The 23,941-nt window shown below is 39.7% G+C and overlaps 1 protein-coding gene across 1 annotated transcript; it reads right to left on the reverse strand.

The window, feature by feature from the left end:
* Positions 1 to 881: 881 nt before the first annotated feature.
* On the reverse strand, positions 882 to 11,930 carry LOC122653778 (RING-box protein 1a-like). Its single transcript, XM_043847715.1, has 5 exons — positions 11,739 to 11,930; positions 11,487 to 11,537; positions 11,252 to 11,311; positions 1,269 to 1,340; positions 882 to 1,173 (listed from the first exon to the last, which is right to left on the reverse strand). The coding sequence occupies exons 1-5, from the start codon at positions 11,872 to 11,874 to the stop codon at positions 1,136 to 1,138; spliced, it is 357 nt and encodes a 118-aa protein (XP_043703650.1). The 5' UTR covers positions 11,875 to 11,930; the 3' UTR covers positions 882 to 1,135.
* Positions 11,931 to 23,941: the final 12,011 nt, after the last annotated feature.

Genomic DNA, 23,941 nt, shown 5'->3' on the forward strand with positions numbered 1-23,941 from the left:
GATTGATCTATTTCAGCATTATTAGAATATTTTTGTTCATTTCCCTATCCCTGAGGATGTTGTTTTGGAATGGGTAACTCTAGTTTGGCATATTTGGAAGGCTCCCAATAACTTCATCTTCAATCATATTAACCCTTCTCTTTTATTTATCATCCAGGGATTTCATCACTCAGTTGAGGAAGGGAGGAGACACAGGATATTATTAGGAATCAACATGAATATCAAACTAATGATCATTTTGATATTCATTCTGATGGAGTTTGGAAGTCTGATAGTGCTTCATTTGACTCTTTCATTCTCTTTTAGTTGATGACATTCGGTTATTGTGTAGTAATTTTATAAGAACATAGGACCTACCTGTGAAATGACCATCACATCCCTGATTTTGCTGTCATTTAACAAGACTAGATGCTCCAGCTCCTGCCACGGCTGGACAAAATCCTTTTCCTTTTGATAGTATGTATTTTCGTTTGTTTTGTTTCTCGTTTTTGAATTGTGAGTGAAGCCCATGTATTGGCTAAAGGAGCTTCCCTGTTTCAGTGATTTCTAGTCTAGTGGATTGATCCACCACTCTTCATTTACTCACCCTACTATTCTAAACAGCAAGAAAGATTTCTTTAAATAAATATAGCTTGATTGAGACGTTACTCCACCTTCTTTGTCCAAAAACTTGAACTCAATTCCCGAACTAAGCCAAGTTCCTTGTACCACGATGCATTGAATGCAGATTAACATTTCCCATAACTCAAGATTGATATGGATGGATGGTATCATTACTATGGTTGGGTGCCCAGTGAATTCAGAATTCAACAAAGATAAATTATATTATCTAATTGCAGCCCACTCTGATGATGAATCCATTAAACAACTCTGAAAACGTATCCTGCCAAACCCATTCTGAAACGTGGGTCAGGTCCAGAATTCTTCAAAAACATTAGAGAAATTACTAGGAAAGTAAAACACATCAATAATCCAGGGTTCTCTTACTTCAAGCACTCAGTTTTGCTTCTCGGCGTTCTCGGATTTACAATAATCACATAAAAAGGGACCTATATTTGTTGATCGGAGTTATCCACTTCAAGCAACAAAATCAGCTGCTGCTATAGATGTTAAGTCCCATAGCACCATTCCAACTCTAGTGGCCATACTTTTGGAACTCCCACTCACTGTTATCTGCACACATAAGACCATATCCGGTGTATAGATTCATTAACGTGAAACATCGAAATTAGCCATGGACATGGTGTAGGGGAAAGAGCATCACATACCTAAGGGACACACTTGTCGGGTCTTGAGCCATCGGCTGATACAGTGGAAGTGAAACGCATGGTTGCACACACCTATGGACATAAGAATGAAGTTTGTTTTATAATCAGTGACAATAAAAAAGGATAGGTAGAAAGTGCATTAGTCATCAACCATCTCCTCCACCATCCTAAAAATGTTTGAAGAAATTTTCCAAAAATCAAGTACAAATAAAAAAAAAGCTCAATCTAGTTTCTTGTATAATTGGGGACAAAAGGAATAGATAGCAGACAGGTACAAAGTGCAATTAATTATTATGACTCTCCTCCATCCTAAAAAGAGTTGAAGAAATTTGCCCAAAATAATCAAGAAGTCAAGGAAAAGACCAAGCCAATATAGTGCTGCAAACAACAGTAGTCAAAGTAAACACTCAGGTAAAGAACTATGCTAACAATCAAACAGCAATAAAAGAGTACAGATCAAGTGGGTTGTGTTTTTGGACCTTTTATCCCCTTGTTTAATTCTCCCTTCAGCTGCTTTCTCAACCTCCTGGAGGCTAATGTAGTCCTAGATAGGTAGGAGACTTACTAGGAGCCAGGTAAATCAGAGTTTTTAACTATGCTGGTCAAATGGGACAGAATAGATAAACTAGGGCAAAATTAGGGTTAGGGTTTTGAGGTCGGGTTTTATTTGGTAATGATGAGCAGGTTTTTAGGAGTCTATTAATGTAAGTTTGGTTTGATTTGGATGAAATTGGAAATCTAGGGTTTCGGGTTAGAGGCCTTGTAAAAATTGGGTGTTTTTAGAATCTAGAGTTTAGAGATGGAATCTGAGCTGGTCGAGTGTTAATGGCAGTATGGGGAATGAGATGAAAATAAAAAGATCAGATTTTGATGGGTGGTTAGGTCTAGGTTGAAGTTAGGGCTGTAGGGCTTAATTAGGGTTTAAGGGATTATAAGACTGCAATGGAGAATTGAAATTAGGGTTGTTGTCGAGTAAAGTATGAAGACTGTGGATGAAGTTTAATGATGATTGATGGGGGGCATAAAGATGCTGGTTTGATGATCTGAATTGGATCGATGGGGAAGGTAGGTTTAGGTTAGAGGATGAGAAGTAGAAGGGAATAAACTGAAATTAAAATAGCTTACTGGTTTGAAGGGATCCCCAACAACAGCAGCTCGAGCAATTGTGAGAAAACCTTCCGATCTTCACGATGCAAGGAGTCGCAGGAATCCACCTACCCTTTCCACCTTGATAAACCCAAAGGGATGCAACACTCTCAAGGAGCAACAACAGCAACAAAGGCAGCAAGCATAAAGCTGAGTTTTTATTTATCAAAATTCGTATCCAATGCTGGCCTCCCTTACAAACTTTTATAGAAGACTCAAAAATAGACTTAGACACTAAAAAGGAAAGGCCTAACCCAATCCTTAACCTATTAGCTAACTTAAATTGATTAGGAAACTGAAATAGACTCAAAATAGAGTCCTAAGCTAGCCCAACTAAACAACTAAAAGAAAAACTAATAAAATCACTTAAATTGAACCATTGGTTAAACCGGTTCAATTTAAAACACCAAATAAAAAGCTGAGTATGGAAATAAAACTAAGTATGGGAGCTAATTTCGTATGCAACCTATTTACCCATATTTTAGGCCTATAAAAGTGGCCTATTACATTAGAAACCCATGGGATCAAAGGCCCAACATATATGTAACCCAACCCTAGACTTATTTCTAATAAAAGAAGCCCAGTTTGGTGATAAATCTGCATCAACTCTCCCCAGCTTGAAAAAATTCATCATCGAATTTTGTAGTGATGAGGGGGAATCAACATGTGATCAGCAACTTTGACCATCCCCAAACAGAATTCCGGTGAAGCAAGAACATTGGAGATAAAATCTTCGAGGCATGGAGCTTTCTCTTCGAAAAACCATGGTGGCATAACAAACTTTATGTGTTCGTTTTCTGAATCAGCAGCAACTGTGAATGTCTTGTCCATAAAGTCTTAAGTGTTAGCAACTTTCGCATCTAATACTTGAGACACAAGCTCCACCTCTTCAAAAACAACATCTTGAATGTCAATAATTTCTTGTGGAGTGTTCTCAACCACCTCTTCATCTTCTGTTGTTTCAGCTTTTTCTACTTTGGTTTCTTCGACATTGACCACTTCAGTAGGGTCTTCTACATGTTAACTTTCTATCTTTGAAGCTATAGGGGCAGTCTCTTTCTTTTCATCCCAATTCGCTGCCACTTCAGCTTTATCTTTAACTTGTGCTATCTTAATTTCCTTTGAAAATGAAAATTTGTATTCAGCCGCTGTTTTAATACTGGTGAAGTTAGATTTCCAACACTCTTTAACTTGCAAACTGAATCTCATTGATGGAGACTTCAAGTTGTCTTCAGATTTGAAGGCCTTTTGGTGGTGATGTTGTCGATGGGAATTTAAGTTACCTTGTTGTAGAACTCTAAACGTTCGTGGGAAATATTTCTTACTCAGATCTTCTTTCATCTCTATCCATGTAACAGGTTCTCTACTATGGTAGTCAGGGTAATCCATCTAGGTTCTCCACCAATTATGTGATGGTCCCACTAGCTTAGTATGTGCTAGTCTCATTTTCCTATGCTCAGGCAAATCATACCAATCAAAATAATCATCTAAAGCAGCTAACCAATTACAAAATACCTGGGAATCTGGTCTACCATCATAGTCCCTCAACTTGAACGCCTCTGAAGATCTAGGCTGTTCCCTATAGTCTTTGTATTCTCTATACCTGTCTTCTCTATGCCTGTCTCTGTCATCCCTGTACTTGTCCCTGTCGTCCCTATCTCTACGATGAGGTTGTTGGACTGGGGATTAAACCTGGTAACTGTTCTCTTCTATGGGCAGATTACTGTCTCTAACAGGTGTAACCTGTTTTTGCTCAATAACTTGTAGCCTATCATAAATAGACTTTTGACCAGCTTGTAACTGTTGCAACATCTCAAGAACTTTTATCATAGAGTCGGTGGAGGCAGATGGAATAGGTTGGCCATGTTTATCCATGGCTCTGATATCACTTAATGTAGTCCTAGATAGGTAGGAGACCTACTAGGAGCCAGGTAAATCAGAGTTTTTAACTATGCTGGCCGAATGGGACAGAATAGATAAACTAGGGCAGAATTATGGTTAGGGTTAGGGTTTTGAGCTAGGGTTTTATTTAGTAATCATGTGCAGGTTTTTAGGAGTCTATTAATATAAGTTTGGTTTGATTTGGATGAAATTGAAAATCTAGGGTTTCGGGTTAGAGGCCTTGTAAAAATTGGGTGTTTTTAGAATCTAGGGTTTAGAGATGGAATCTGGGGAAAGTGAGCTGGTCGAGTGTTAATGGCAGTATGGGGAGTGAAATGAAAATAAAAAGATCAGATTTTGATGGGTGGTTAGGTCTAGGTTGAAATTAGGGCTGTAGGGCTTAATTAGGGTTTAAGGGATTATAAGGCTGCAATGGAGAATTGAAATTAGGGTTGTTGTCGAGTAAAGTATGAAGGCTGTGGATGAAGTTTAATGATGATTGATGGGGGGAATAAGGATGCTGGTTTGATGATCTGAATTGGATCAATGGGGAAGGTAGGTTTAGGTTAGAGGATGAGAAGTAGAAGGGAATAAACTGAAATTAAAATAGCTTACTGGTTTGAAGAGATCCCCAACAACAGTAGCTCGAGGAATTGTGAGAAAACCTCTCGATCTTCATGATGCAAGGAGTCGTAGGAGTTCACCTATCCTTTCCACCTTGATAAACCCACAAGGATGCAACACTCTCAAGGAGCAACAACAGCAACAAAGGCAGCAAGCATAAAGCTGAGTTTTTATTAATCAAAATTCGTATCCAATGCTGGCCTCCCTTACAAACTTATATAGAAGACTCAAAAATAGACTTAAACACTAAAAAGGAAAGGCCTAATCCAATCCTTAACCTATTAGCTAACTTAAACAGACTAGGAAACTGAAATAGACCCAAAATAGAGTCCTAATCCAGCCCAACTAAACAACTAAAAGAAAAACTAATAAAATCTCTTAAATTGAACTATTGGTGAAACCGGTTCAATTTAAAACAGCAAATAAAAAACTAAGTATGGAAATAAAACTAAGTATGGGAGCTAATACCGTATGCAACTCATTTACCCATATTTTAGGCCCATAAAAGTGGCCTATTACATTAGAAACCCATGGGATCAAAGGCCCAACATGTATGTAATCCAACCCTAGACTTATTCCTAATAAAAGAAGCCCAGTTTGGTGATAAATCTGCATCAGAGGCAGCAGCTCTTTGTATCTTTGTTCTCATCATTATTCATAAAAACTTTCACCCTGACTCTCAATTCCTAATGAGTTCTGTTGAAATAGAAGCATTATTTGCTCATAGGAAGAACCCATTGCTTCAAGTTTGCTCTAAGCTGTCTAATACGATGCAGACAATCATTGGATGTACTCAATGTAAGTTTCATTGACCATCTATGTAACTTTTAACTATTTAATAGCAACAAATCAGAGGAGGAAGTAACAGAACAAAGTTTGGCATTAAATTGGTCAATTCACCAGACTTTGTCAAGATTTGTCCCACCTTTAGAAATGGCAAATATATTCAATTAGAATTTACAGATTCTAAAATTTCATTACTTGAAATTAGGGTTCATGGTTCCTCAAAACCATGGCAGTTAATGATTTCTTCCATCGGTTGCACCATAATGAAAACTATGGCATCACTTGTCATTATCTGTATAAATTGTGTACTCTTCCCCAAGTTGAGAAACATAAAATATTTAACATTATTTCATACCTTCACTTAGGGGGGGGGGAGAAAATCATTTACATTATTGGTGGTGCAAAAGATATCACTACAGCAGATGTCTAAGGACATCTTAAATGTTCCTATCTTCCACTAAAAGCATCACAAAGTGTTTATATCTCATTACCGTGGATTATCTTCTCTGAAACATGAATGATCATAAAATTTATTCAGATGGCATAGAATTCAGATTGGCTACTGCTATTATGATCTGATGAAGTGATGAAGTGTCTAAGCATGAGAAGCTAAAGGCCTAAGAAACGTTTCTAAATCACCCAATTAGTTTAATCTGCAGCTCAAATTCCGATCTGGGATCCTGAGGTAGGAATTCTGAAAAATTAGTTGTGCAGAGATCTGCTCTCATGGTATTTTATTCCACAACTCTATTTGTTTCCCAATTTGTCTTCATTATTTAATTTAGGAACCTACCTTTCTGCCTTGGTTCTTTATTCCTTTTAATTTACTGGATTAAGAAACACTCTTCAATTCTCTGATTCAAATAGTTCTTATTTTCTCTAATTTACTAGATTAAGAAACATTTTACAATTCTCAGATCCTAAAACAAATGCATTTCAAGCCCTCCTAAACAGCCACATTGACCTTTCTTGCCCTATTGCTTTGCAACCTTATAATTATATTCATGCTAAGATGATTCGATTTCTCAATAACCCCCACTTCCTTATTTGCATCTGTAAAGAGAAACAACAGATAACATATATTTTACTATAGTTGTCAAGGCGTCCAAGCGCCTTGGTCGCCTAGACAGGTGCCCTTGGACACCTTGTTGGTGCCACCTAGTATCTGGATCCCCTCCAACGACTTGGGCCGCCTACTCCTTGACGATTATGTTCTACTTATCTCAAGCCCCCTTATTCTCTTCATCCAAATTCTAAACCCTAGATTCTGAACAATTAAAATCTATACTTCTATAAAACCTTAACCTTGTTGCCAAAGCTTCCATTAAATCTAACTCCAACCCATGAGATGAAACCAAAAAAGCCATAATGCAAGTGATCCAGAATTATCACCAAACTGGGCTTCTTTTATTAGGAATAAGTCTAGGGTTGGGACATATATATATTGGGTCTTTGATCCCAAGGGTTATCTATGCAATAGGCCACTTTAATGAGCCTAAACTAAGGCTATATAGGTTGCATACGAGATTAGCACAATACTTAGTTTATTTTTATGTTTTTAATTGAACCGGTTCAAATTGGTTGCATCAAATTGGTTCAATTTGAGTGATCATGTGACTTGGTTAAGTGGTCATGTGACAACTTAAGTAGTCATGTAATGTAAGTTGGGCTGGATTAGGACTATAAGTCCAGCCATGTTTTGAGTCTATTTTCTTTAGTATTTCAGTTTCCTAGTTAGTTTAAATTACCTAATAGGTTAGGGATAGGGTTAGGCCTTTCCTTTTTAGTGTCTAAGTCTATTTTTGAGTCTTCTATATAAGTTTGTAAGGGAGGCCAGCATTGCATACGAATTTGATTAATGAAAAGTTTTTGTCTGCTGCCATTGTTGCCGCCCTACTCTGTTGAGTGTTGCTCCTTGTGAGTGCATCCTTGTGGTTCTATCAAGGTGGAAAGGGACTGGTGGAATCCGATTGACTCCTTACACCGTGACGGTTGGGAGGATCTTCTTTAATTCGAAGGTGGTTCTATCCTTCACATCTGTTCAAGCTGCTGCCAGTGGAATCTCCAGTAAGTTTGATACCCAATTTCTTCTTCTAACCCTCTAATCCTTTCCCCCAATCGATCCCCTTTATTTTTGGTTTGAATCCCATAAACCCTAACTCCATTAAACCCTAGATCTTGCTGCCCAGCCATATTTAACCATTAGAATTACTTCAAATTCAAACCACAACCTCTCCTTAACACCCCCTACACTCGACCCAAGCTGCTGCCCCTATTTGTCTTTCAAAACCCTAAATTTGACCTAATTTCTAAAACCCAAAACCTGAAACCCTAACCCTAATTTCTGGAATTTTGAATTCTTATCTAAACCTAACCAAATCTAGCTTTCTAAACTCCCCAAAACCTGCCTAGTTTAATCGTATAAACTATATTCCCATTATCCTACCCTAACCCTTGGAATTGACCTAAATCCTAGTGCTGTCCATTCGAACCAGCAGCCCTTTTTGTTATTTGATCCTGTTGTTTGGCTCCAAGTAGGTCTCCTACCTATCTAGGACTACATTAGCAAGTTTCATCTAAACATCCTGTTGTTTGAAGGACCTGATCTAGCATAGTCTAGAATATTTCCTATGTATTCTAGCGACATTGATGGCCATGCAAATAGTTACCATCCCAGACCACTGCCCAGAACAGCCTAGACAGTTTAATAGCATTGACACCCATGCCCAGTCATGAATGCTTCCAGAGATACAACCATGCTCAAGAAGATGAAACGCAGGTTGAGGTCTCTTGTGGCAAAACATTTGTCACATCTCAATTAGAGGTATGTTATCTCCAGCAACAAATTTTTATCTGAAAAAAAAAAAAGCTAACTGCAATACCATCACATTATTTTTTGAGAATAATGTGTCACAAAATGCAAATATAAGAAAGCTTAACAAATAACTACTGGCTGTAAATTCCATATCCTTCATTTCTACCTTGAAAGAATATCCTCATAGAGAGGTCACCTAGAAGTCATTCAATAAAATCCTAATGCCAAGGCAAATTATCGTCTAAATTTTATATCTTTTACCTTTTTCATAAAGACAATTCATCAGAAAAGCTTGAAAAAAGTCCCCTACTTCACCATCAGCTTTGCCAGAAAACATCATGAAACCTAAACCTCAAGTAACACGAAATCTCAATCTGGAAAAAAAAATTGAACCAGTAAGAACATGATGAAATGAGATCAGCAGAGACAGAGTCGCAAGATCGTCAATGTGGAGAGGTAGAGCTCCAAAGCAGTGAGGAAGAGAGATCACCAAAGGAGGAGTTGCAGACATTCCCCGAACGGAGTTGTAAAGATCACCGAAGGGAGAGGACGAGAGATTAAACAGAGGCAGAGAGAAGAGAGATCACCAGAGCTTCTAAGGCAACAAATCAAAAGGAAGGAGTAAAGTTACAATCCTGTCCTTATATTAAGAACACAATAAGCTAATTTTGTGAGTAATCTCATGCTGTGATGTTTGTGGTCAAATGTGACACCCCAATTATCCCTTATTGGAAAATGCATGGTCGTAGCCATTTGAGCAACCATCGAACTGCGCCACGGCTTTATCCACATGTTTAGACAATTGTATCAACAACCAATGGATCCAACAAAAATGGCCTAGGCAATATTGATTTGCCACACACACAAACACAACCAACCCCTGAGATACTTGGTGGAATTAAATATTGAAAGGGATTATAATTAGGGAAATTGCATGGTTGTAGCCATTTGAGCAACCTTCAAACTGCTCCATAGCTTTATCCACATGTTTCAACGATTGTAACAACAACCAAAGGATCCAACAAAAATGGTCCAAGACACTATGGATTGACACACACAACCCCCTTATGCAAATTTATCACCAACCTGGGCTTCTTTGATTAGGAATAAGTTTAGGGTTGGGTTATATACATGTTGGGCCCTTGATCCCGTGGGTTTTCTATGTAATAGACCACTTTTATGGGCCTAAAATAGGGGTAATTAGGTTGCATACGAGATTAGTTGTTTTAGTTCCATACTTAGTTTTATTTTGGTGTTTTTGTTCATAAATTGAACCGGTTCAATCAATGGTTCAATTTATGTTATTTTACAAGTTTTCTTTTAAGTGTTTAGTGGGGCTGGATTAGGACTCTATTTGAGTCAATTTCAGTTTTCTAGTCAGTTTAAGTTACCTAATAAGTTAAGGATTGGGTTAGGCCTTTCCTTTTTAGTGTAGGAGTCTATTTTTGAGTCTTTTATATAAGGTTGTAATGGGGGAAAGTATTAAACACGAATTTTGATATTAATGAATAGCTTTTTGCTGCTCTTCTACTCCATTGAAGATTTTTGTCTTGTGTTTGATCAAGGCTGGTGGGATTGGTGTTTGATCCAATCGACACCTTGCGGTGTGAAGCCTGGGTAGATTGTTTGAAGGAATTGGAGTTTATGCCGATTGATACCTTGCAGTGTGAAGCCCGTGTGGTTCTTTTGAAGCTCTCCTTCAAGTTTTTTGAATATTTCCTTCAATATCTAATTAAAGATTCAATTTATATTCAAGTTTCTCAATCAAACAAGTTGTTGCCAAGGGAATTCTGCAATAACAATGAGTTTGATTCGTCCTAATCCTAACCTTTCCTCTTCTAATCCTCTAAACCACCAAACCCTAACATCCCCTCCATCTTTGAACATGATTCCCATCATCCAAATTCTGCCCAGACCAAACCAGCCATCAAAATACCACCATATTTGGATTGAATTTCCCTCTCACCCTAAGGAGAACTTGACCCAAACCCAGGCGCCCTAATTTCCCATCCTAAACCCTAGATTCCACCCTTATTCTCTTTTAAAAAATCCGAAACCCTAACCCTAACCTTGCTGTTGATTCTAATTAAAAGGTCTAGACTTGTTAAAACTTAAGTCACTGATAGACACTCCCCTACATCAACTTGACCTAACCCTACCATCCAACCCTAAGTCCCATCAAACCCTAACCCTAATTTCACAATTTTCACCTATTTTAACCAAAACAAACTACATGTTCAAGTTAGATCCTGGTTGTCTGGCTTCTAGTTGATTTCCTACCGATCTAGAACTACATTGCTCCCTCCCTCCCCCCCCACAAAAAAAAAAATTTACTTAGGATAATTAGGTATTCAAAAGGATTATACCAGAGACCTTCTACAGAATCCAGGCTCATCTGCTCAACTAAATGCTGAACAGAATATTCAGGGGACCTAGAACAGACTGATGGAGACAATAAATCTTGGGAAGGACATAATGCCCCCCAACCCCCCGAAGCATTCGCATTGGGAACAAAAACATACAAGGAAAGCCAGATAGATACCTAAGGGAAGAGGAACACATATGCTTGGAGAAAAAAATATCCCAAAATATAGTGATTACAAGCACATGATAGTAGTAAAAACGGGAATCAACAAGTAGACAATATTCCCACCAATGGTTAGATGGCAAGGGGGGTGAGGGGATCAAAGAATGAAGGGAAGGCACTTGTAGGCTTTAAAAATATGCATTCCCCAAGCTACTGTGCACTCCTCACTGGTCGCGCTAGCTTGATTAGCTTGACACTCTATACCTGATCAAACCAAGAAATAAAACACAAATATAATCACTCAAAGTGCAAATTATTTTTGAAAAAAATAAAGAAAGGCCCAAAAAAAAAAAAAAATGAAACAAGAAACGCACATGAATAACTAAAGACAAAGTATCAAAGGAAAAGATGAAGAACATATGAAAACGAAATTACTCACAAAGATCCATGATATGATTCCTGCAAATTGCACAATTATCCACCACAATATCTGCAACCACAAATACACATAATAAAACCAGATTCAAAGCAAAACAACAAGAACCAAAAACCCTAATCCCCCAGGAGAAGACGTATAAAATAGCAAAACATCATTAAAAAAGGGGAAAAAGTAAGGATTAAAGCGCATATAATGATATTCATAAAAACATAGAAATTACGGTTAGGGTGAGATTCAACAATAACTTCGTACCCCAAGCCCAAAGGACTACGGCATTCCACTTTTTAATCTCGAATCGCTTAGGTTTCTTCGTTGAAGATGAAGGACCGGCGCCGCTCGAACCCTCGCCGACGGGAACCATGTTAATATCGGTGTCCAGAGACGCCATGTTTGCAGCACCACACAGAGAGAATCTGGGAGAGAGATGGAAAAACCAAAATTTTTCCCCCGCTTCTCACTCACCACGCAAAGCGAAAAAAGTTTTAAAGAGTACTCTACACCCTTCAACAGTCCACACTAACTTTAAAAACGCAAATTCCATAAAAATTGAAAAAAAAAAAAAATACTTAAAAAATGCAAGAGATCACTACTTGGTTGTTTAGCCTCTGCACCAAATCAATTGGGGCGACAATTAAAGTGATGTAAATTGATTAAATTTGGTCGGATAGTGGCATTATCATATTTGTATCCGATTATATTTGGACAGATTCGGATAGTTTTCGGATAATGAATTTTTGAATACGGATTCTCCTAAATGGATATGAACACAGGTCAAATACGAATTTTTGACTATTGAGGGTTAAGGTTGAGACTTGAAAGTTGAGCAACTACCCTTTCTTCTACTCTTCTTAGTCTTTGATTTTCTTACCTTTTTTACTTAAAATTGTATCTTGTATTTTTTTTTTAATAGATATGTGATTCCATGTAACATTGCATAAAACAATATATACAAACCAAGAGAAAATCTATAAAAAGAATCACATTATCTTAACTTATTAACTTATAAAATTATAAAAATAAGATAACAAAATCCAATAAACTAACTTAAAAGGATAGACGGACACAGAGATATATTTCAAATATTTTATTACCGTCAGATTGCTAAACGAATTGGATAATAATCGGTCGGATAGGGAGATTATCATATTCATACCCGATTAGTTTCGGACGGATTCAAATTCTTCTAAACGGATATGAACGCGGATCTAATACAGATTTTCGAAGATCTATTGACATCCTTAGTGGCAATGAAAGCATGCACAGGAGCAGCAATACAGATGAGATTTTTTATTTGAATAAGGGTTGAGCGGTAATTTCACGTGCTCCTATATGTGAGCGCAAGAACCACGCAACCAGTCAGCGTTGTTTTTCAAAAAAAAAAAAAAAAATCCCAACGCCTAGACACCAATGACACGAAATGACCATCCCGCCTCTTGAAAGTTAGAAATTCCACCCCTGGTGATGCTTTCTCACATGCTCTCATTGGCGCTAACCACACTGCTGGACAGAAAACTCTTTCCCTCAAAATAGAAAAACATAACGGACAATAATATACACTGCCGGAGTTTCTCTAATTCTCTCCTTCCCTGACAAGTTGTTACGGCTTAGGTCTTAATGTCAGGCCCATGCTTGATCGGGCTCAAACTTCAGGCCTAATATTCAGAGTTTAAGACATAGGGCCCACTAAAAGTATGGGCCGGGCCACTATTGGCACCCTAGCCTTGTATCTTCGTTGGTCCATGAACAACAGAAGCACAATTGCATCAAGCATCGTTATACTGCAGGCTGTGATGGGGGTAGACTTAGGGACTGTTGCCCACCACCAAGGTCAGGCCAAGGACTGAGCATGAAAGTAAAAGAATCAATTGATTAGCAAGCGGATGGCTTGAGATCGCAGAAGTACAAGTGGAATTTGGTTATACTGCCGTACACTGCATTGATAGGGCTTTTTAGGCTAGATAGTCTGCAATTGTGTTAAAACTCTCTAGAAATATAAGCAAAGTCCCCCCCTTAGCCTAAGATTCATCTTGACTCAGCATAACTTGAACGACTTAGTATGCATCAAATCAAGTTTAATAAGAATCGACCACAATCATTTCAGAGTTGACTCATCAGATTTAGTTGATTCCAATCCAAATTTTAAGACTATGGCAGTGTTTGTTCGCATCCTTGGGCGATAAAAACAGATGTTTCTTTATCGTTCAAGAATGCAAAATCGACCTAGAATGCATTCCAATAATGCATACCAAACAAAGCCTATGCTATCGGTCTCATGTTTTTTTTTTTGGTAGAACTCTCATGTAAGTGTACATCTACGACTGAGGAAGATGTGCCATAGTGGTGTATTAATGTTACCTGCGTTTTAGTTAATGTGTAGGTGTTGTAATACTTTAATGATGTGTTGTAATGCATAAATGTATGCATTAATGGTATTTAAGCTATTGTATGAGAGCCATGCTGCATGAGAAATTATGTGCGGTGGTGGGGTACGTGGTTTTCTAGTAATATATGGTTAATAAAAGTGGTATCATCGTGTTGTGTACGTGATGGATTGGCTGTTATCCACTCAGTGGATTCATGAACCTTCTCCTCATGTTTCTACTGCTTGTACACCCCGCTTTATCAGTAAAATTATCCTTTATTGAAAAAAAAAAAAAAATTAGTTATAGTCATGGTCAGCACTTAAATAGTTATCATGTTCATATCTAATCTATTATAATAAGAAGGTGGAGAAGAGAATCATTGAGATTCCCAAATTATCTCTTATGAAATGAGGTAGACTTATTCATCCAAGCCACACTTTGGGCTTCGTTTGTAAAGCCCTATTTTCTCTCTTCCCCTATTTTCTGTCTCTCTCTCTCTCTCTCTCTCTCTCTCTCTCTCTCTCTCTCGCACGTAACATGTATAATTCCCTACATAGTAATTGGGTTGCATGAAGATGTGCCTGTGTGGTATATAATTCCCTACATAGTAATTGGGTTGTATGAAGATGTGCCTGTGTGGTATATAATTCCCTACACAGTAATTGGGTTGCATGAAGATGTGCCTTAGTGGTGTACCCTACACAGTAATTAAGTTGCATGACTTAACTTTTTTTTTTTTTTTTTTTTTTTCTTTTTTAACTTTAATTTTGAACATTTTCATGATTAAAACATAAAAGAACTTGCTTAAGATAACTTGGTCCTCATTTTCGATCATAAGAGGTTTAAATCAGATAAGTTTATGTTGGAAATAGTTGTTGTTCTTGTTTCTCCCTCTTATTGTTCCCCGTTAATGCCTATGTGAGGGAATACTTTATTCGTTATGAATGAAAGAAAGCTGTCTCAAAAATATATATATATATATATATATATATATATTGTCCTTTCAGATTCCATTTTCCAATGATTTAGATTGATTTCAATCAATTCCAATTCAATATTAACCACAATTTATTTTATGTTTTCTAGTCACAAGGATGGAAAATTTTATTTAAGAAACACCTTCATGTAGGCTTATAAACATTGTGTGGCAAGAAAAAGATAAAGGGAATAACCAACTCTAACATTTCATATGTGAGATGTCTATTTGATATTCGAATCTCTCTTGTTATTTATTTATTTATTTTAGACTAACTCCCTTTGATAGTCACTAAAGTACAGAACCATCTTTTAAGATTCAACTCAAGAGTTTCGATAATTTTTATTTTAAAATAAAAATAGAGAGAGATAGAATGATGTCATCAATTACGAACTCATGAGTCCCATGACTCCTCCCTCTCCAGCTAAAAATTTAAAAAATATATTACTAATTGATAAATAAATAAAGAAGGCTGAGCCCGAAAGCCGGATCACTTGTCCGTGAACTTCCTTGGCACTTTTTTATCCCTAAAAAAAAACCAAAAATCTTCCTTGGCACTTTGAAAATAATGGTTGTCTGTACATGATCAGCCATTTGTTTCAATAAGATTATGTTTGGAAATCAAGAAAAGAAAAAATTCAAAAGGAAGAGATAAACGCATAAATTAATCATTGGATCATGCATAGGAGTGTCGAGTCCTGATTTGCTCTCGACTTGGTAATGAGTCGCACACCCCATGGAGGGTTCAGATTTGTCCTCGATCAGTGTATGCTCCCCATGCGGATAGTTAATTCCTACTTAGGAGTCCATATAAGTGGCAGCCAACATTCACATGTTATAATACATTGTAAAATCGTGCGACGAACCTTAGCCAAAGGGGATAGTATCGTAACATATGGGGCCCACTCTGCACTGTGGCACTTCATTTACCCCCTTAATTACTCCTCGATCCTGTTTTGTAACAAAAAATAAATAAATAAACAAAAACTTGCAAACATCTAAGATCTATAGTTCGATCTTTTAATTGCGTGGCTGAATTAGGCTAATTCTGACATAATTGAATAAAAAATTGATGGAGATCAATCTTAATAAGTTGGATTCCGAGTTATAAAACCTTAATTAATTGATAAGGCCCCTAATAAACTTGATCAGTGATCAATGCAGGCTGTTAGTATTGGGTGTGATTGTGGCAAAAAGTAAAGGGCCCAAATTGCTATAACCAGTCCCCAAAGCATTCATAGCTTATAACCAAAGTTCCTATCTGGATCTCCTGGTTTTTTAATTTGGTCAACCTCGATCATCAAACACTGAAACCGTTAAATTCATCACTGACTTAATAATCTCTCTCTTAATTCATTGTCATGGATTACGAGGAGGAAAGCATCAGCAACCATGGGAATCGAGCTCCCGCCCGCTGGAGCTCCAAGCTCCGGTTGGTAACACAGAGGAAGGTTTTAATTAGAAGGAGACGGAAGCTACCGACGGTGAGATTGGGAGGAAAGAAGCGCCACCACAGAGGGTTGTTCATAGTGAGACTTGTGAAGCGAATCCGGCTTCGATGGTTGAAGCTCAAGTACTCGCTGTTGTTGAAGAAACTCAAACACTTTTATTACACTTTGGTCAAGGAACTCCTCGAAGGAGGTGCCACTCTCGAAGCTGCTCAACAACGGATCTTCATGGAGTCTTATTTAACGGTTCCTGTTCTCGGCCTTTATTCCTTCTCCACCTGATCTCAATCTCAACCTCTCTCTAGATTATATCATCTTCTTCCTTCTTCATTTTTTTGTTTCTGTTTGATGTTGTTTCTTTTTCTGTTTATTACTATATCTTCGCTGCAACAAGATCCCTCTCTTACTCATTTTAATTACAAATCTTTCCAAAAAAATTAAAAATAAAATCTTGGGATCAAATTTTAGTTCATCAGGCATGGTTGATAGCTGTGCGAGGGATGAGATTGTTTGGCACCGGTGGGTCTGCATTGACCCAGATCGATCGAGGAGAGCGGTTTGAGATTTATGTTATCACGTATTTTGCCCGAAATATTAATTGCTTCTCCGACGACGTCGCTCTTCGAATCTTGACATATCCTTGACATTGACATCTTGGCCTGTCCTCTTCCTTCGTCCACCTCCAGAGGTATTCGTCGTCGAATACTTCCCAAATATATTATCCATCATATGGCATTTTGTAGAATAACTGGATGGGAGGGGATCCGCAGATCGCTTCCAGGCTGCGTGGCCCTGTTTCACTTCGGGCCAATGAGAGTATGTGCAATTTGGATCCTCTACTGCCGAGCTGCCCGGCAAGATCGTGCTGGCCAAACATGGTGTTGTGCATAATGTCCACCTTACCCTACCAACGTCTTGCTCGGGGGGTAAGGACTCGCCGGCGTGCTAGCGTCCTGCCTCGCAATGGATCTGGAGTATTGCATGGGCATCTATTGGGTGAGATTAGGCACCATGCAGCCTGATAGCCTTTTTCTTTTCTTCTTCTCTTTCTTTTTTTTTTTTTTTTTTTGTTTTCCAAACAGGGCTTAGGCTGGATTTTTCAACCTCAGTGCAGGTTAGGGTTGAGATTTTTAAGCCTTGGGTCAAGGTTGAGGCCTCGGATTAAGACCAGTCCGGCCCGACCCTGTGTTAAGTTATGTTTTATAATTTACTGTTTACATTTTGCAATTTTTGTTTAATATCTAATTATCTATTGGTTTATCCAAAAAAAAGACTAATTATCTATTTAATGAAAATATTCACAATTTTAAGATTAGACAACATTTTTTAACCCAAAGAATAGTCTAATAGTCAATTGAGTATGGAACAAACCAATATCCAATCACATGTATCTCATTTGTTTAATGTGTAGGACAAAGTTAGTGACAAAAAATCAGGGTCAATCAGGGTTGGATTGGTCTGAGCTAAGCCCAACTTAAAGACGGGTGGGACTTAAGTTGATTTAAGAGGACTTAGGGTTGGGCTAGGGTTTTAAAAAACCCAGCCCAACCCGGCCCTGTTTCATCCCTAGTATGGTTCATTGAAAAAAAAAAAGAAGAAGAAGAAGAAGAAGAAGAAAGAATCCAATTGGTCAAGATGGCCTATTTTGATCTGGCAAAGGCTGATCCTGATTTGTTCCAAACCGTCGATTCACACTCCTTATTTGCTCCATTTATAGGATTCAGATAATTGATTGGATCGAATCGAATTAAGATCAGAATAAGATATTTAAAGTTGAAGAAAGTTTTTCTTCACCCAAAGAGGACGGTTCACTGACTATCCTAGGGTTCACAAACCCCTATAGGGTTTTAGCATGATCAAAATACCCTCCCGATACCTTCTCCCACCTTCTCCCACCTGGAGTAAATGAAATCTCATTTACCATAAGTGGAGGAAAACTCGGCCCTTTCAACTTTAATAACTTTGGCTTGATTTAGAGTTGATAAGAGCTGTGGGTTCAAGGTTTTGAAAAGCGGAATCGGGATCTAATAGATTGATGCCGATTTTGATTCAAATCGACTGAAATCGGCTAGAAACAAAGCAGAATCAATAGGAATCGGCCGAAAATGAAAATGACCAGATCGATCATGTTGAATCGGTTGATTCGACCTGTCAGATTCCAACTATTGGAACCATGCATGCGTGGGCCTTAAGAAATGAATTCAAAGTGAGACACACACACACACACATGCATCATGTACCTGCAGGGACCAACAAGAGTCACCAAACCCTCATGGTCGCATCTGTTAGAAAATTAATTAATTATGTAAGATTATGATCCATCGTTTCGTTTTATCTGTTCATTAATAAAACAATGCCGTTTGGTTTAGGGCATCGTGGATCATCTGACACTAGCTTGTAGCGAACTTAGGTATTTTTAATTGCCTGACTATGACTAGGATTATAGTAGAAATGATAATTAAGGAACTGAGTACAAAAACAAATTATCAATGATTATCCGATTATTGGGTTTGTTATGGTTAATTGGTAGCTAATATAATAGACAAGGGACAATTAAAAAGAAGTGTTTAGATCTAAATACACCTATTGAGGTGTCATTTAGACAATCGCATTAGAAAAACAGAGATGAGATAGAAATAGAGAGCATTGATATAGAAAGAGATCCTCTCCAACATGCATCCAACAGCTGAAGGCGCTCAGGGAATCAGGGTGTATGCTTGGATGCTCCCAGTTGTGAGCTGGTCAGGTTGGGAGGAAGAAGAAAAAGAAGAAGAGGGAAAATAAGAAAGAAGATAGAGGAAAGAACATGAAGAAGAAGGTAGGGTCGAGTTGGATTGGGCAGGACTTTGCTCGAGGCCTCAACCCTGTCTCGGCCCTGCCTTGACTCAGGGTCAGAAATTTTCAACACTGACTTGCCCTCAAGGCCAAGATATCTCAACCGAAGCCTTGTTCAGGCTCAGGATGAGTTAGGGTGGGCTCGAGCCGTCAGGACCAAACTTGCACCCCTAGCCTGCACCGCTTCCTCTAAGAGACCATTCCCAATGAATAATTATATAAGCCTAAAACTGACTGTCATATGTTACCTTAGTTCTGTATGCTTATAAACATCAGGCATGGAAATTTAACATTTTATGGAATACATTTTGTTTTAGAACCTCGGGGTGTATTTCAAGTTACTTATGATCAATATTTCACATGAAATCATCCACATACTATGGTGAAGAGTGAAGTACTGAAATTATTCATTTTAAAGGCATATTAAAGTGTGTACCCATGCAAAAAATGTTTCATAGCAATGTAGTCCACTAGGGAATCTATGCACGATATACTTAAATGTCTCAAGTGGAAATGAAAAAATGATGTGACAATTCTAATAAATACTATACAATGTATCGGTTTCAGGCTTTTATTTTGTCATTTCCTTCATTCGTATCCTTCTTCCTTCTCATCCTGATACATTCAAGATTCACCGGACCAATTAGCGGCCGCCACGTGTCACAGGGCGACCCGCTCCAGAACCAAGGGGAACGAACCGGGGTCCCACCACCCAGGCGCGGCCACACCCAGGCACGGCCTACACCCAGGCGCGGCCACCACTCAGGCGCGGCCTCTCACCCAGGCGCGGCCTCACCTAGGCGCGGCCTCACCCAGGAGCGGCCACCACTCGGGCGCGGCCTCACCTAGGCGCGGCCACACCCAGGCGCGGCCTCTCACCCAGGCGTGGCATCGTGGACGCAGACGGGATGTGCACGGACATCGGGGCTACTCATCTATGACCCGATCGTATCACTACAGACTCATGTCACCACCAGGACTCTAGGCCACCACTTAGAAGTCAGGTCACCCAGACGGATTCAAGCACCAATGACGTTATCACCACACGCGGGTATCTATCCATCAAGGATCTTAATACCACCAGGATACTCCCTCCCGCGGGGAGATGGCCAATCAGGATAGAGCCCCGTTACCTAGGGCCTCTATCAACTCAACGGCACAATCGCCATCAAACTGGGACTCTCCACACCGCCATACACTACTATAAAAGGTAAGGTACACAACCCCATCAAGGGACATCTAAACTCATATTGAATAATCACTATTCATCTGTTTGCTCAGGAGATCTAACTTTGGCATCGAAGAGCGCTAGGCCGGAACCACACCGGTTCTCTCTGTTGACCCCTTGGTCCACTTGCAGGTGACGGCACTCGCAGGACCGCTCGACGATTTCTTGACGCAATACATCCTATCAATCAATTAAACCACAAAAATTCAACCAAAAAAAAAAAACACCACTACTTGATTAGAAATTATCAATTTTGGTAATTATATACACAAGTAGTGATCTCTATATATATTACCTTGGCACTTCCCAAGTCATCCCATAGACGACCAATTGTTGAAATCAGAGGCACTCCTGAGCTTATCACTCCATTCTTCAGGTTCTCTTTCGACTTAGGCACCAGCTTTGATGCAAACCATTTGGCTTCTAATAGAAATGCATCACAAAGGCCTGCCCACAGTACATATATGTAATTAATCAAGTTTATACATATATGCACAGTCATTATTAGCAGGTTCCCGAAAAAATTAATCTATTAATTAGTGGGTGTTTAATGTAGTCATGTACCGCTTTCCGCAGGGTCCGTTTGGGGTTCCACCCATGTTCTTTTAAGTACTTTATCACTAATTTCATTGGTGACCTCGTCAAGATCCTTCAAACAAATAAATCTTCATGTATTCTGGCAGTTCTTCAATGGTGTTAGTCTCCTATCTATACGTAAAAATACAATAATTAAACCATTAATCCTGAATTAATCAATTACAGGATTGATTTAATCGATACCTGCAATGCAATACGTATCGGTATTGGTTTAACTGATACCGTATCAGATTGGCCTATGTTTGATCAGTAATCGCATATGGCCTAACGAATCTACGACTTAATGGATGACTACACCAACAGTACCTGGGTCATTGAATCAGATTAAATGTATGTTATTAGCACTGGGGTGATGGTCATTCAAGGTAACCATGCTTGAGAATCGGTCTGTTTGTGTGACACACAAAAAAAAAAAAAAAAAAAAAAATCTAATTGAGAGTCACTAGCTTGGACACAGTCCTCTGTTCTATATATTTTTTTTTTTGGGATGATGGGATATAGGGATTTACCAAGAGCTATAGCAATCCACCTAGATTCCAAGTCTCAGCCCATATGACATGAATTTTTATTCTATGCTGTAACTGCACGGTGCTGTACTGCATCGTGCGGCACTGCAGAGGCCATGTGCGTCATGTGGGGTCTATTGTGCCATATAGCCCTGCTGCAACGTACAACACCGTGCTATAACAGCAGAGGATAACGATTCATATGACATTGAGACTTGAGAGAGATAGAGAGTGTGCAGGGAATGTTCAGCGTACGTGAACAGCTCACAGCAGTTCAGATGGAATTTATTATGTGAAAATGTTCAATCTGAATGGCTGTGAGTCGTTCACATAAGCTCAAGGCAAAAGTTGTTTTGACTCGCCTTGAAAAAAAATTACAAAAAGTATTATCCTTGCATATGAAAGAGAGAATCAAAAAATGAAAAAATTGACATGGATGAAGTTAACGGAACTTAGCCTCAGTCTTTCCTTGGACAAGTGTCATACAATCACTGGATAAGCTGTGCTTGTACAAGGACATGATCCGGACTCATTATTTCTTGCTCATGTCACAAACTCAGGTTTGGGTAAAATAGTCGACAAGCTGTTCTTGTACAAGGAGATGATCTGGACTCATTAATCCTTGCTCATGTCACAAACTCGGGTTTAGGTAAAATTTTTAGTTGTGTTAAAAATTAAAAATCAACTAAAGGGAAATGGTAAAGGATCTGAATCCTTTCCAATGAAAAACACGTCCAATGAGCATCCAATGATTAGGCATGCATTGGGATGTGTGCAAGCATGCCCAACCGTTGGATGCCTCAATGGGCACTCATTCGGTGATATCTTCATTGGAGAGGATTTCGATCCAACGGTAAAAGACAATTGGAAGTGTCAGTACATGGTTGGCCATATGATTCCATAAGGATCATGCATAAGAGTGTCAATAGGTCGGTTTAAGGTGGGCCTAATTGGTAGGAGTATAGGACATACATCGTAACCACATTGCTTAGGGTGTGTTTGGTTGCTTAAATATGTTGGAGCTTGTATTGATTATGGAAGGTTATCCACAGAGTTACCATCTGATTCGTTATTCTAGAAAATAAACAATTTGGTTATTGATACATCCAATATTCACCGGGCCAATCAGCGGCCGCCACGTGTCACAGGGCGACCTGCTCCAGAACCAAGGGGGACGAACCGGGGTCCCAGCACCCGGGCGCGGCCAGCACCCAGGCGCGGCCTCACCCAGGCGTGGCTTCACCTAGGGGCGGCCACACCCAGGCGGCCTCTCACCCAGGCGCGGCCCCACCCAAGCGCGGCCTCACCCAGGCTCAGCCACCACTCAGGCGCGGCCTCACTAAGGCGTGGCCACACCCAGGCGCGGCCTGCACCCAGGCATGACATCGTGGGCACAAACATGAGGTGCACGAACATCGGGGCTACTCACCTATGACCCGATCGTATCGCTACAGACTCATGTCACCACCAGGACTCTAGGCCACCGCTTAGAAGTCACGTCACCCAGACGGATTCAAGCACCAATGACGTTATCACCACACGCGGGTATCTATCCACCAAGGATCTTGATACCACCAGGACACTCCCTCCCACGGGGAGATGGTCAATCAGGATAGAGCCCCGTTACCCAGGGCCTCTATCCACTCAACGGCACAATCGCCATCAAACTGGGACTCTCCACACCGCCAAGCACTACTATAAAAGGCAAGGTACACAACCCCATCAAGGGACATCTAAACTCATATTGAATAATCACTATTCATCTATTTGCTCAGGAGATCTAACTTTGGAATCGGAGAGCCCTAGGCCGGAACCACACCGGTTCTCTCTGTTGACCCCTTGGTCCACTTGCAGGTGATGGCACTCGCAGGACTGCTCGATGATTTCTTGACGCAATAGATTGGCTCCGTCTGTGGGAACGACGCTAGCCATTACAGCTACTAGGTCGCTTCCATACTCATTCAATGGCACGAAGGAAGACTACCACCACCAACAACGGAGCAAGGAATGGATCACCACCCCCAGAGTGCTCTCGCCGCAGAGCCAACGACCAGGACCATGTCCCTCTGGAGGAAGAGATCCCCCTTAATGACCAGTTTGTGGTCGACGAGCCCAACAATGACGAGGCAGACGATGTGGTGGTGGAGGTGATACCTGACCCCAATGCTCCAGCCACTGTGGGTCAGATCAACGACCTGCAACGACAGATCGTCGATGAACAACGACTCTGTCGAGAATACTTGACATAGCGTGCGACGTCTCACCGTCGAAGGACTTCACCATCAGCAAGGGTGGAGTCCGTACCTCGACAAGAGCCGAACCCTAGGAGATCATCTCCCAGGGGTGTGAGATCAGAGAGACTTACGCAACGGGCAACCCCCACTCTGCAGTGGAGGGAGCCTTCCTAGCATCCCAGGAGAACAAGAGACCTCTCGCCATGGTTAGAATGTGGGAGGACGCCAACACCCAGGGCGAGGGTGTCTAGCCAGCAGAGATCGGTCT

Source organism: Telopea speciosissima, chromosome 3, assembly GCF_018873765.1.
Source record: "Telopea speciosissima isolate NSW1024214 ecotype Mountain lineage chromosome 3, Tspe_v1, whole genome shotgun sequence".
NCBI classification, from domain to species: domain Eukaryota; kingdom Viridiplantae; phylum Streptophyta; class Magnoliopsida; order Proteales; family Proteaceae; genus Telopea; species Telopea speciosissima.